This window comes from Pteropus medius, unplaced genomic scaffold (genome assembly GCF_902729225.1).
Source record: "Pteropus medius unplaced genomic scaffold, Ma_sr-lr_union100, whole genome shotgun sequence".
Taxonomy (NCBI): domain Eukaryota; kingdom Metazoa; phylum Chordata; class Mammalia; order Chiroptera; family Pteropodidae; genus Pteropus; species Pteropus medius.
Genome location: NW_024352841.1, coordinates 681,027 through 696,710, shown reverse-complemented (window position 1 = coordinate 696,710; position 15,684 = coordinate 681,027). Strand labels below are relative to the sequence as shown.

The following is a 15,684-nucleotide window of genomic DNA, read 5'->3' as shown; positions in this document are numbered from 1 at the left end:
GTTGGAGATGCAACAATACCTGTGAATTACTGTGGCCAATTGCATGTGAGGTGGGATCAAAGAAAAGAGTCTTTAAACAATAATCACCTAGTGACTTTGGTGTACATATTCTCATATGACTGGTGATGGGTCCAATGATATTTCAAGCTACAAAGAGGCAAAGAAGGGGCCCAGAACTCATCTGCCTTAGGGACAGATTAAAGGAGGAGAATACCATCCATCATCCTTGACTCTGGGGAAAAATGACCCAGGAACACATAACCTAGCAGAGAAAAGTGTTTACAAAGAAAATATACAACTCAGAGCATTTTTAAGGAAAGAGTTTCTATCAGTGTAAAAGACAGCTTTAAAAAAAAAAAAATGTCAGCCACAGTACTGCCTGAAAAAGAGAACCATTTTTGGATGTTACTGGAGCATAGGCAATCTTAAATAACTGGAACATGGTCATCCTGGACTGGCATATATTCCTTTTGCTTACTGGTCAGGTGTATTTCTGTATTATCTTCTCTTCCCTCCTGCCCTCTCCCCATCTTCAACACAACTGGGATTCTGTGAGGGCTGGTGTAGGTCTTTCCAAAGAGAGTACAAAGCCATGAAAATGGTTGAAAGGCAACAAAAGTTTGGAAGAGAAAGAAGCTTTTAGGTCACCCCCAAAGCTTTGGAAAATGCCAAGAAACAGGGCATGGGACTTAACATTGAAGCTGCTTGTTTCATACAAGCCAACTTCTGAACATGTTTTTGTTTATCCCCGGAAAGATACATGGGCCTATATTACACAGGTGCTTTCAAAGGACACTTGCCTTTTCTGAAGTCACAAATCACACATCATGTAACACACTTTTACTTGCACTGACATCTAAAGAAGATGTGGGCTGCTGTGATTGGTGACAAAAACAATACTTCCTAGTTAATGAGAAGACACAGAAATCAGTCTTACAGCCAGGGAATCAGAGAAGACATATTCTGTATGGCTTGAAATTACTTTTCTTTATTTTATTTTATTTTATTTTATTTATTTTATTTATTTATTTTATTTTATTTTATTTTATTATTTTATTTTATTTTATTTATTTTATTTTATTTCATTTTTTTGCCTTGGAAAATCTTCTATGACTCCATCAAACGCTTTGAAAACAGAACTGCCTTTAAAAGAACAACAAACTAAGAGTACTTTATACACCCCAATTTTTTCCCTTGTCCTTTGTTTGGTGTCACAACAGCAAGCCGTTTTTTTTTTTTTTTACATTCTTCTCTCTATGTTTGTGTGTGTGTATGTGTATGTGTATATATGTATGTATGTATGTATAAAATAAGCCCATAGGACAAATTTTAAGGCTTAATTAAGCATGTCTACTTTTTTTTAACGTCTATATAAAAACTCAGGTCTAGATTTGGCACTTAGAAGAAAACCAAATTTGGTTGGAATCATATCTGCCTGTATCTATATACCTAGAATTCTGGGAGAGAGAGGCCTGACAGTGGGGGAAAGTTTTGGTACAATAGCTATTACTAAACCACATACACCGGAAATGAAGAGAGAAATTGAGAACAATTTTCCTAAGTATAAACCAATCTGAAGTATATAGTATACCCCTTTTGAGAGTAATATTTTTCTTAAAGGTAATTTACATTTCCCTACATAACTGTTTGAAAAAAAGGCCACTTTATAAAATGCTCCAATAGAAAGATTTCCCAGTGGTATATCAAAGCTTAAAAGCATCAAGAAAAGGTGTTATGTGTTTCATAAAAGCCAGTAAGTAACAGAGATCTGACATAGTTATTAAACATCTCTAACTGCTAAATTCAGGCCAACCTTAAATATGTACCAATTTGGTTTGAAAAGCAAAAAGACTTGTATTCCTTCTAGTTGGAAGTGTTCAGGAAAAGGTCATACTTTCAAGTGAGGTATGTTGCAGACAAAAGGTATCCACACATGTTGACAGGCAATGTTAACTGACTTGGTAGTAATCGAACACAATTTCTAGAGTGACTTTCCAAAGATATAAGTGTCCAATACATGCACCATAAGCTTTACATTCTTGCCCTGTTAGTTCCAAATAGAATTCCAGGTTTTCTTTCACACAGCAAACCTTATCTCTCAATTTCTTCTTTGAAAAGTCAGACTATTAGCTATTACTTAGCTTTGTTATTTAAGGTTGTTTTATTTATTACCATGAAGAATCTGTCATTCTATAAACTAATTAAATAATTAAAATTTTTAAAAAGGTGTCCATGAAGAATCTTCCTCACCCTCATGGATACAAGCACAGGCACAGAGCCTGCCTCATGCTTAGAAAAGATAAACAGTGATCCTAGGCCTGTGAAACTTGCATAGGAAACAGGCAGAGGTCAGGTTAGTGGATGAAACAGTAGCCTTCTTATTTAAGCGGGGAAGTCATATTAGAATGGAATTTCTGCTCAGGGAAGGGTAGGACAGTGGGGGAAGGGGTCATATTTCTTTCATAGCATAGGTACCATATAGGGTATGAAATGAAAGCCATTAATAGATCACTTTTTTTATAGTACACCCAGCAACTTTCCTTCAGTTGTTTCCTCTCTGTCATGAAGCTCCTGACTACAGATATCTACTGGATTTTTACCAGTACACAAGTATTTGGATCCCACTGAACTTTTTCCAAATCCAATGGAAAAACAGGGAGGTGTTAATGGAACATGTTGGGAAATAAAATGAAAACAGACCAAATAAATTGACTGACAGATCTTTAGGCTGAAATTGATTCTATGTTTTTAAATCCTCAATAAAATAAGACAGTCTTTTTTAAAAATTTTTGTTTTTGCTTTTGGTAATACCAGTGTTGCTCTTTACCACATCTCAGTTTAAAATTATATTGAAAATATATTTTCACTACTGATTAATTTTATTCTAGATCTAAAAAATAAAGTTTGATACTATGTACTGCCCTTGTTCAGGTCTGTAGAAACAAATCTGAGACTCTTAAACTAACTTTTCATAGGATTTACAAAATTACTGTGTCCTGCCATTTGCTTTTTTCCTTTTCCTGAAAATAACGTAACATCCTGTATTTGGAGTATCATGCTAGTTAATGAACTGTGAAATTCAGACTGAGATATAGGAAAAAGCCCTGGGTATAAGCAAGACCCAGAACAGACTCACTCATAACAGATGATTGGTACTGTCATCTTCTTTGACATCTTCCTACAAAGCCAGGGTTAGATGGAGTCTCCAGATCAAAATGATTTGCACAAATCATACTTTTTTCCCCAGAAGTAATAAGTCAAATAACTGGAAACATCTGATGATTTAGGTTATATAAGCCAGTGATCAAATTGTGGAAAGAGAAGGATCAGAGAATACATAATAGAAAATCACTTTATTGCTTAAAAATGACAGAAACAAGGCAAGAATCAGAATAAGGCAAATTTTTAAAAATGGACTCTATTTAAAATGAAAAATATCAAATAAATTAGTTCTTTATAAACACAGAATTGAAACAGCTACCAACAGAAGGTAAGTGTAAAAAAAATGGCTCCTATTTGCATATGAAAAAAGATAACCCAAATGACTTAATGTTCTTCCTCTAAAGAGGAAGGTTGTTTTGGGTTCATAGTTTAGGTATGGACAAGAAATCAGGGAGCTACCCTGGCTCTTCTCTCCTACTTCTAACACTTAAGTTAAAAGGCACCTCTTTCTTACAGAGAAGAGTAACGAATGAGTCTTTAGAAATGTCTGTGTTTACCACTGAATGTGGTAGTATTGAAGATGGCTCTTTCACTAAGAACTCATTTTTGAGCTTAAGCCAGACAGAGTATTCACAATAGACATCTTGGGTGAAGACATGAATTGTATTGGCAATGGGAGTTTTGAAAATGCTGATAATATATAGTGTATGACCAAAACTGCCAGAGGCCTACCCTACCACAGCATGTGAAAGCGGGTAAACCATGACTGAATATCCAATAAGAAAGTGTACATCAAGTGTATCAGTCTCAAGAAGAAGATCTGGTGTTTAAACAATAAGGGACATATCCCTTCTCCAAGGAGTATTTAGGCCTCCTATAAGAATGGATTTTTTCAAAAGTGTACATTAGCACAAAGTGATAAAAATAGTGCCAATTGTATGTAAAAATCCGCAAACTTGATGTGATATCTACAGAAGCAAAACCACTGGTTTTCATAAAAAGAACTAAGAACAGGTCTGTTTTAGGAAAACTCAGATGAGCACAAAGGCCATGTATAAACCAAGGTCTAAAGCACTGAGTTTCCATTGTCTCTTGAATTGATGTTGAGAATACTATTAATAAATGTTACTAATTCAGATCTCACCAATTTGGAATTGATCATTTTAGAGTGTAGTGGATTCAAATTTACCTATGGACCAACTATGAAAAGGGGAGTTGGCTAAGTGAGTATTATAAGACCTGGCTTGGATGTGTGTTTGGAAGAGCAAGTGTAACTTAAGAAAACTATTTCTTTATATGTTTTAAACCACCAAGCAGCCAGCACTCATGCTAACAGTTAAGGATCATTTTGATTTATTTCTCAGGCAAATGTTGGGGTCTCTATAGGCAATAATGTTAGCTTACATTTTATGACTAAATATATCTGACAGTAAAATTTTCTTTTAAACCATATGGTGATTCAGTTACCTGTTGCACACCATCTCTTCATCCCCTTAATAAGATCTTAATTCTCCACTATGACAATATTTCCACTTTGTTCTCATGCTATAGAGTAGAAAAGTAGGGAAGTTGGGTCATTAAGGAAAACAGAATAATGGAACCAGCCTAGTATCTCAGCTGAAAGGCAATATTTCTAAAGTTAAATACCATTCTAGAACAATAACATAATCTTTCTCTTACCTACATTTTGGGCTGCTCGAAGTGCATATACTGATCACTTAATAAGTAAAGACCCTAAATTCCCTTCCAGACTCTTAAGTGGAAGGAGGGGTGCTCTGGCCTTACCCATTTAAACTAATTGGAAAAGCAGCATGGCCTTTGCAACAAGGATCATTGTGGGTACCTGCAGGTGTACTTAGCATGGAAGCAGATAAGTAGCTCACTGCTGCTTGGAGCAGCCTGCTTCCTTAGTGCTAGCCTTTGAGATGCCCATGTCCCCATATATGCCCATTTCCCCAGAGAAGCCCATGGCTCCAGAGATGCTGATGTCTTCAGAGATGCCTGTGTCCCTAGAGATGCCCGTGGCCCCAGGGATGCCTCTGGTCTCAGAGATTCTTGTGTCTCCAGAGCAGCCTACATTCTCAGAAATATTTATGGCCCTAAGGCTGCCCATGATCCCACAACAGTCATGGTGGTGGTCTGCACACTGGCTTGTTACTTGATCCATCTGAGCTTGGAGGCCTCCTTCCCTGGACAGGGTGCCATACTCCATCAAGGTACTGAGGTCTCCATCGATACCCATCAAGCCAAGTGGATTGGTCAAAGGACTTCCCAGATGCTGAGGTAATAAATTCCCTAACTGAGAGCAGGTACAGACTTGCTCTGGTGGCTCATCATGGGCTTTCAATTTCTGTCATAGAAGAAAGGAATGGGTGAAAATAATTAGAAACAGGAGAAAAACTAATGTAATAGGCAAATATTACATTATCCTGCAGAGATCCTGCCTGCTACCACTGATATGGTAGCAAATGACCTTTTGCCCCCTCTTTATCTCCAAACAGCTTTTCTTCATCACCTGAGATAGTACTTTAAAAAGCCCTAACATTTAAGATCCTCAAAGGTCTTGTGTCTATAAAAGTTCTCTTTTCTTAAAAATGCAATTTTATTATTAGGAGCAGGGAGGGCAAGGGAGAGGCTCACTGATTCTTATTGAATACTGCTATGTGCTGGACACTTTACATATAGTATTTCCTTTCACACTCATAAGAATTCTGTTAGGTATTAGCTGTATTTTATAGATGAGGAAACTGAGGCTCATAGAATTTAAATAAGTCACTCAAATTCACACATTTAGGAAGTAGTAGAGCTGGGATCTGACTCTGTCTCTTTTTAATGCCAAAGTCTATAACCTGTCTACTACCTTACTTATGCTATCTCCAATGAATATTCTTATTTTAATGGATAACACAATGATTCACTGATACTTTAAAACAGTGATTCTTAATTTTCTAGGGGTCATAGATCCCTCTGAAAATATGAAGAAAATGATGGAACTTCTCATAAAACTACATGCATACACATGTGCACATGAGACAGCACATAAAAAGTTTTTAGGTATAATTTCACATGCTTCACATATGCCCCAAAGGGCATCTGTGGATACCTGCAGGGTTCATGGACTCCAAACAAGAGCTCCTGCCTTAAGGAGCAAGCATATCATTTTTATTTTTCTAGAAATAACAAAATCTCATAAATACACACACAGAGTGAAAAGCCCTGGAGAGAAGAACTAAATAGGTGGCTGGGGAAGTTTTTTAAACTTTTATTCACTTTATATGTTTTTATATTGTGCATATTCTAACTGTACACTTGAACTGCCTTTTTAAAATGATGACAGGGCTATCTGGGAAATAATATTATGGGCCACTTTTGATTTTCTTCTCTGTATTAAAAAAAGAATGTTAATAATTTTAATGTATATATTTTAAAAGGAAGAAAGCCTTAATTTTTTACTTTAGAATCAAATAATGATCTGATTCAATATAGAATAAATCTGATCCTCTCTCAGAAAACAGGCAAGAATAAGTGAGAGGGCTATCATGAATGAGGCACTTGCTCTGGGAGCCTTGTTGCTAATAGCTAAAAGAGAGAACAGAAGACCCTAGGGAAAAGTTTTCCTTCTTCTTAGTTTTGCCTATCGCTTGGTCTTCTCAGGGCTGCTTATTTCCCTTGTTTCCTATGATTTTAAGTTATGCTTCAGTTTTCCAGTTTCCGTCTTCTTCCTTCTTCTCCTTCTCCTTCTTTTTTTTTTTTTAAATAAATGGAACCAAGTAACTGACTATTACCTTACCTCTCAAGAGGACATTCAAAAGTTTGGAATCTGATGTAATCAAAATACATTTATTTTCACAATAAAAGGATATTCGATTACTTATAAGGAAAAGCTATGCCTTATCTGGCCTATACTGGGTTCACACCCAGTTCCTAAACAGCACACCTCTTCCAAGAATTCTTTTATAAGAGGTACCCTTCCCCTCTTTCCTTCAAACACACCCGTAAGGACCCCTAGAATCCAGAAGCACCTCAGCATTTTCTATATTTTGAAAAGAAATCCTTGTTGACTTGTTTAACCTGTAATTAAAAACATGTGTCTGGTTTTGCTGGTATCATAAAGCAAAATGAACACATATAGCATGACCACTCGAAGAACAGTTTACTATCTACATGAGAAGAAAATGAGAATTTTTATAAGGTTTTCCTAATTGAAAATATAAAAATTTCATTGTTCTTATCAGTACACCCAAGATACGATAACAAATATCAGTATAACTTCCCTTTTGTTTCTCCTAATAATCATACCCAGATCAAAATTAGGGAACCAATCCACTTGTTTAATTAGCTGAGTGTGATATTTACCACTTTCTATGGGGAGTAAGAAAAAGAGTTGTGCCTCAGTGCCTTGTAGCTATAGGACACCTGGACACCAGAAGATATAACAAGCCAGTCAGGCAGCTACTCACAAGTACCAAGTGGGCTGGGCATACTCAGAAGGGGCAAGAGGATCTCATTTTGAGATTCTTCTCTCTACCTTTTCTAGTTTGTGTACATCTGCCTCCAGCATTGTTCTCTGCTTCTTAATTTCCAGGAGGCTCTCAAGCATACTCTGCTTGGGATGAAGCCCTTTGTCAAAGCGGTTATACATCCCACACCAGAACCTTGAATAAACAAAAAGAACAAAAAGTGGGTTAGTTTAGCTGGAAGAATAGATTACTTATGTTTTCTTGTGTCAAGAAAGTATTAGCCTGGTAGGTGGGTATATCTCAAAAATAAGGTAATTTTGACATAAAAAAGACTGAACATGCTCCTAACTGAAGAGTAAAGTTCCTAGCAGAACGATCTCTTCTGAAAGAGACACTTTGGACTTGAGCACATTTGAGCCAATTTTTAAAAATTAAATTAAACTTTTTATTTTGAAATAATTATAGATTCGTATGCAATTTTAACAAATAATAGGGAGTTACATCAGCAAGATGACAAACTTGGAAGCTCCAGGCCCTTGTTCTCCCATGGCAATACTAAATAAATAACAATAGATGGATCAATGTAGCTTTGTGAGAACTCTAGAAACCAGGTAAGAAGCTGCAGCAATCAAGGGCCTAACCAAGAAAAATTGTACCCAAAATGGTAGAAAAAGTCATAGTACTTTTGCTTATCCTTGCCCTGCTCCCTCACCAGCGCAGCATGATATAACTGGCAGCATGGTGCCCAATTCCCAGTTTCTTTATTAGGTTGGAAGAAAAAGAGTGGAAGTTGTTTGTAATGCTCTGCCTTGTCTATGGGGAGTCCGAGGGATTGATTTTTGTCTCACCTGCCTTGAAGCACTGACTGGAACAGTGGAAGCAGTGGCAGTAGAGAGGAGTAGGGGGTCTGCAGACACATGGTGCCTATGGGCAAGAGATTATGGACAGAGGAATACAAGAGAACTTCCAAGGCTTCTGAGACCCAGGGGTAAGACTCTTTGTGAAACTAGTATATTTAAAGCAGCTGAGAAAATTGGAAATGTGATAAAAGCACATGCAAAGACCCAGGGAAGACACATCTCCAGAAAAAGTTTGAGTGGGACCTGAGCCTTTAAACTGGCTGATGACTGTAGGTTTCTGCATGAATAGAGTCAGTCCTCAAAGACATGGAGAGGTAGCTAATTTATAAATGCACAAATTTCAACAGAAGATGAGGCATAAAGAGAAACAAAGAAACATAGCCCATTCAAAGGAACAAAATAAGTATTTAGAAACTGAACCTAAGAAACGCAGGCCTCTGGCTTACGTGACGAAAAATTAAAAACAAGTAATTTAAATATACACAGTAAGCTCAAAGAGAATGCGGAAAAATAAACAAAATAAGGAAACTGATTTAGGAACAAAATGATATCGTCAATGAGATAAAAATTATAAAAAAAGAGAACCAAACAGAAACCTTGGAGTTAAAAAACACACATAAAAAACTATTCAAAGAAGATTTAATATGTATTCTCCTCAAATTTGTCCAAAAAATTGAAGAGGAGGCAATACTTCCTAACGCATTTTATGAGGCCAATACTACCCTGATACCAAAACCTGGCAAAGATAACACAAAAAAAGAAAACTACAGACCAATATCTCTCATGAACATAGATGCAAAAATTCTAAATAAGAAACTAGTAAACCGAATACAACAACATATTAAAAAGATTATACGCCACGATCAAGTGGGCTTCATCTCAGGGGCACAGGGATGGTTCGACACATGCAAATCGATTAATGTGATACACCACATAAACAATTAAAAAATAAGAATCATATGATCATATCAATAGATGCAGAAAAAGGCTTCAACAAAATACAGCATCCATTTATGATCAAAACACTTAATAAAATTTGTACAGAGGGAAAGTACCTTAACATAATAAAACTCATATATGACAAACCCTCAGCCAACATTATACTTATGTGAAAAACTAAAAGAACTTTCCTCTAAGTAAAGTTTGTAGATGCAAAGTCAATGTTCAAAAATTCATAGTGTTCCTGTACTCTAATGATGAAATGCCAGAAAAAGAAGTGGAAAAAATAATTCCTTTTGTAATTGCAATGAAGAGAATGAAATACTGAGGAATAAATCTAGTGAAACATGTGAAGGACAAATATAATGAAAACTATAAAGCCCTAGGAAAAGAAATCAAAGAAAAAAAGAAATGGAAAGATATTCCGTGTCCATAAATTGGAAGAATCGACATAGTTAAAATGACCTTATTACCTAAAGCATTATAGAAATTTAATGCAATCTCCATCAAAATCCCATTGGCATTTCTTAAAGAAATAGAACAAAAACTCATCAGATTTGTATGGAAGAATGAAAGACCCTGACTTGCCAAAGCCATCCTGAGAAAAAAGAACAAGGTTGGAGGCATCACTCTACCCGACTTCAAATTATACTACAAAGCGATAATAATCAAAATGGCATGGTATCAGCAGAAAAACAGACACACAGACCAGTGAAATAGAATTGAGAGTCCAGAAGTAAACCAATGTATATTTGGGCAAATAATTTTTGACAAAAAAAAAAAAAGCCAAAAACATACAGTGGAGAAAGGAAAGCCTCTTCAATAAATGGCGTTGGGAAAATGGGAAGGCCACCTGCAAAAGAATAAAACTAGACTGTTGCCTATCACCGCACACCAAAATTAAGTCAAAATGGATTAAGGACCTGAATATTAAGACCAGAAACAATAAATTGCATAGAAGAAAACATAGGAACTAAACTCAAGGACCTTGGACTTAAAGAGGATTTTATGACTTTGACCTCAAGGGCAGGGGAAGTAAAACAGTAATAAATGAATGGGACTGCATCAAACTAAAAACCTTCTGCACAGCAAAAAAATAAATAAATAAATAAATAATAAAAATAAAAAAAAACATCAACAAGGTAAAGAGATAAGCATCTCAATGAGAAATTATATCTGCAAGCAATGCCTCTGATAAGGCCCTAATATCCAAAATATACAAAGAACTCATATAACTTAATAATAACAACAAAAAAACAAATGATCCAGTCAAAAACTGGGCAGAAGACCTGAACACACAGTTGTCCCAAGAAGACATACAAATGGCCAACAAACACATGATAAGATGCTCATCTTCGATAGCTATTAGGGAAATGCAAATCAAAACCACAAGATACCATCTCACACCTGTTAGAAAGGCTGTAATTAACAGGACAAGTAATAACAAATGTTGGCAAGGATGTGGAGAAAAAGAAACCCTCATACACTGCTGGTGGCACTGCAAATTGGTACAGCTACTATGGAAAACAGTATGGAGGTTCCTTAAAAAATTAAAAATGGATATAACCTTTGACTCAGCAATTGTACTTCTGGGTATTTATCCAAAGAAAAGCAAACAATAATTCCTAAAAACATCGATGCACTCCAATATTCATGGCAGTACAATTTACAATAGCCAAGATATGGAAGAAATCTAAATGCCCATCAACAGACGACTGGATAAGGAAATTATAGTTCATATATACGATGGAATATTACTCAGCTATTAAAAAAATGAAATGCTATCACTTGCAATGACATGGATGGACCTAGAGGTTATTATGCTGAGTGAAATAAGTCAGACAGAGGAAGGTAAATACTGTATGGTTTCACTTATATGTAGAATCTAAGGAACAAAAAGAACAAACTAATAAAGAACACACAAATATAGTGAACAATTTGGTGACGGACAGAGGGGAGGGGTATTGGGAGGCTGGGAGAGCGAGGTGAAGGGTTAAAGAAGTACAAATTAGGAATTGATACTTGGTCATGGGGATGGGGAGCATGGCAGAGGGAATGTAGATAGCATTAATATGACGCCTAGGTGGAGGGCTAGGGGAGGGAGGGAGCAACTGGGAGGATAGTTTTATGAACTATATAGATGTCTAACTAATGTAGTGTATACTTAAAACTAATTTAAATAAATAAATTTAAAAAATAATCATATCAAGATACTATGAACAACTGTATGCCAACAATAACCTATATAAAATGAATAAATATTGAAAAACATACAAGCTACCAAGACTGAATCATGAAGAAATAGATAATCGAAACAACTGTACATGTAGTAAAGATACCGAATCTAATCAAAAACCTCCCAATGAAGAAAAGCACAGGACCAGTGGGCTCAATGGTAAATTATAACACATTTAAAGAAGAATTGACACCAATCCTTTTCAAACTCTTCCAATTTTTTTTTTTTATTATTATGGTGAGATTGGTTAATGAAATCTAGTAACTCTCAAGAGTACAAATCAACAGTAAGGCATATATAATATTATATATATAGCATTGTGTTCACTGCCCATAGTTAGATTTCTTTCTGTCATCACATATTTGACCAGTTTTACCATATCTACATACCTCCGCCCCCTACCCCCAACTCTCTAGTAATCACTAGTGTATTGGCTATGTCCATTAGCCTTTGTTTGTTTGTCTTGTTCGTTTGTTGCTTTTAGGTTTATATACTACATATAAGTGATGATGTGGTTTTCAACTTTTTCTGTCTGACTTATTTCACTTAGCATGTTTATCTTGAGGTCCATCCAAGTTGTCACAAATGGCAGTATTTCATCTCTTCTGATGGCTGAGTAATATTCCATTTTATATAGGTACCATAGCTTCTTATGAAATCATCTATTGTAGGACACTTCAGTTGCTTCCACATAATGGTCACCGTGAATAATGATGCTATGAACATCGGTGTACAAATATCTTTTTGGATATGTGTTTTCAAGACTTTGGGGTAAAACCCAGTAGAGGGATTGCTGGATCATACGGTAGATCAAGTCTTAGTTTTTTGAGGAAGCTCCATAGTGTTTTCCATAGTGGCTGTACCAATTTGCAGTCCCACCAGCAGTGTATGAGTTTCTTTTTCTCCACATTCTTGCCAACATTTGTTATTACTTGTCCTGTTGATAACAGCTATTCTAACAGATGTGAGATGGTATTTCATTGTGGTTTTGATTTGCATTTACCTAATAGCTAGCAATGTTGAGCATCTTTTCATATGCTTGTTGGCCAAATTATATGTCTTCTTGGGAGAAGTGTCCGTTCCAGTCCTGTACTCATTTTTCGAATAGATTTGTTTGTTTGTTTGTTTTTTGTTGTTATTATTGAGTTGAGTTCTTTGTATATTTTGGACATTATCAGTGGTGTTGCTTGCAAATGTATTTTCCCATATGGATGGTTGTCTCTTTACCTTGCTGACAGTTTCTTTTGCTGTGCAGAAGCTTTTTAGTTTGATGAAGTCTTATTCATTCATTATTGCTTTTACACAACTTGCCACTGAGGTTAAATTCATAAAATCCTCTTTAAGTTCAAGGTCCATGAGTTTAGTTCCTATGTTTTCTTCTATGCAATTTATTGTTTCTGGTCTTATATTCAGGTCTTTAACCCATTTTGAGTTCATTTTAGTGTGTGGTGATAGACAATGGCCTAGTTTCATTCTTTTGCAGGTGGCTTTCCAGTTTTTCTAGCACCATTTTTTGAAGAGGATTTCTTTTCTCCACTGTATGTTTTTTAGCTCTTTTGTTGAAAATTATTTGCCTATATAAATACAGGTTTAGTTCTGGACTCTTGATTCTATTCCACTGGTCCATGTGTCTGTTTTTCTGCCAATACCATGCAGTTTTGATTATTGTCGTTTTGTAGTATAATTTGAAGTCGGGAAGAGTGAGGCCTCAAGCCTTGTTCTTTTTTCTCAGGATAGATTTGGCAATTCGGGGTCTTTTGTGCTTCCATACAAATCTAATGATTTTTTTCTTCTGTTTTAAAAAATGCCACTGGGATTTTGATGGGGACTGCATTAAATCTGTAAAATGCTTTAGGTAATAAAGTCATTTTAATTATGTTGATTTTTCTAATCCAAGAACACGGACTATCTTTCCATTTCTTTGTATCTTTTTCAATTATTTTCAATAGGGTTTTATAGTTTTCATTATAGGTCTTGCACATGTTTTGTTAGATTTATTCCTCAGTATTTTATTCTTTTTGTTGTAATTGCAAAAGGAATTATTTTTTCCACTTCCTTTTCTGACACTTCGTTATTAGAGTATAGGAACGGTATGGATTTTTTTTTGTCTTTATTGAAATATAATAGACAATTAGTTGCTTGTATTTACACTGTAAAATTCAATGAGCTTCTTTTTTTTTTTTTTCAATTATATATGTCGGCAGCATGGCAATAATATACTTGTTTCAGTTGTATAGCATAGTGACCAGAGAGCTACATAACTCACAAAGTTATCACCACACTAAATCTAGTACCTCTCTTCCCCCTTACAAATTTATTACATCAACTATCTTCCTCATACTACAATCTATATCCCCATGTCAATTCTGCAGCTATCCACTTGTAACTCTTAATCTCTCTGCTTTTTTGTCCCCCTAACCACCCTCCCATGTAGTATCCCTCTAACTATTCTCTGTATCTATCAGTTTATTTCCACATTTGTTGTTGTTGTTCTTGATTTTATTCTTTAGATTCCACATGTATGTGAAATCAAGCGTCATTTGTCTTTCTCTATCCTTCCCATTTCATTCAGCATCATACCCTCTAGGTCCATCAAGGCAATATCTTTCTCCATCCCCTTTCTTTTAGTCTGTGTGTGTCTTTTAATCTGAAATAAGTCTCTTATAGGCAGCATATATAGGGGTCTTGTTTTCTAATTCATTCAGACACTCTATTTTTTGGTTGGAGCACTTATATCTCTTCCATTTGAGGTACTTGTTGATAGGAATGTAGTTATTACCATTCTTTATTACTGTTTTTGATCCATGTTTTTTCTTCTTAAAGAAGTCCCTGGCTTGGTGATGATAAGTTCTTTTAGCTTATTTTTGTCTGGGAAGCTCTTTATCTGTCTTTCAAATCTAAAAAATAGTTTTAACGTATAAAGTATTATGGATTTTCATCACATCGAATATTGTGTCAAGCTCTTCTGTCCTGTTTCATTTGAGAAATCAGCTGCCAACTTATGGGTATTCCCTTTAAGGTAACTAACTGCTTTTCTCTTGCTGCTTTAAAGATTCTCTCTTTGTATTTAACCTTCGGAATTTTAATTATGATGTGTCTTGGTGTGGGTTTCTTTGGGTTCCTGTTTTGGAGGGCTCTCTGAGCTTCCTGGGGTTTTATGTCTATTTCCTTCACCAGGTTAGGGATGTTATCCATCATTATTTCTTCAAGTGATCTTCAACATATTGTTTTCCTTCAGGTACACCTATGACATGGATATTTTTACCTTTAATAGTGTTCCATAGACTTCTTACATTATTGTTATAGTCTAGGCTTTTTTCATGCTATGATAATTGAGTGTCCTTGGTTTTCCCATCCTCTATATAGGTCATTCGATCCCCTTCTTTATTCACTTTGCTTATTCCTTTAATATTCTACTCATCTCAGATAATGTGTTCTTCATATCCTACTGGTTCCTTTTTATAATTTCTATTTCAAATTTTATGTTTTTTTATCTCTTTGTTGAAGTTCTCAATAAATTCATCTATACTTCCCATAAGTTCATTGAGCATCTTTATAATCAGTGTTTCGAACTCTGCATGTTAGATTGCTTGACTCCATTATTCCTGGATCTCTGTTCTGTTCTCTCATGGTTTCTGCTTCTTTGTCTTCCAATTTTGGCTGCCTCTCTATGTCTGTTTCTATGTACTAAGCAAAGCTCCTAAGTCTCCCGGTCTTATTAGGGTGGATTTGTGTAGCAGGTGACTAGTGGCACAGTACTGAGAAGGGTTCAGCTGCAGGCCAAATTGAGCTCAGCCTTGTACCCCTCTGGGGCCACCTGTTAAGAATCAGCAAGCAATCCACAGATGCTGTGCTTATAGTTACCTCAAGAGGCCAGGCCAGAAACTGAGGTCAGCTGCTACCATTGTGAGTCTTGGAGTTGGCTCAGCAAGGAGCACCGGAATTGCTAAGGACACAACTGGATGCGGCTTGGATGGGGCCAGGAGTTGGGTGAAGCAGAGTTTCATAGCATCCTCTGGGTGGTGCG

General features: G+C 35.9%; 1 protein-coding gene across 6 annotated transcripts in view; it reads right to left on the bottom strand.

Annotated features, from left to right (window-relative positions):
• Positions 1-3,338: 3,338 nt before the first annotated feature.
• MTMR8 (myotubularin related protein 8) overlaps positions 3,339-15,684 on the bottom strand; it is a 142,406-nt gene continuing 130,060 nt past the window's right edge. For all 6 annotated transcript variants that reach the window (XM_039850250.1, XM_039850246.1, XM_039850247.1 and 3 more), the window contains 2 exons: positions 7,691-7,817; positions 3,339-5,512 (listed from right to left, as the gene is read on the bottom strand). In XM_039850250.1, the coding sequence (XP_039706184.1) occupies positions 5,042-5,512; positions 7,691-7,817 (598 nt within the window). In that variant the 3' untranslated portion in view covers positions 3,339-5,041. The remainder of the gene's footprint in view (positions 5,513-7,690; positions 7,818-15,684) is intronic.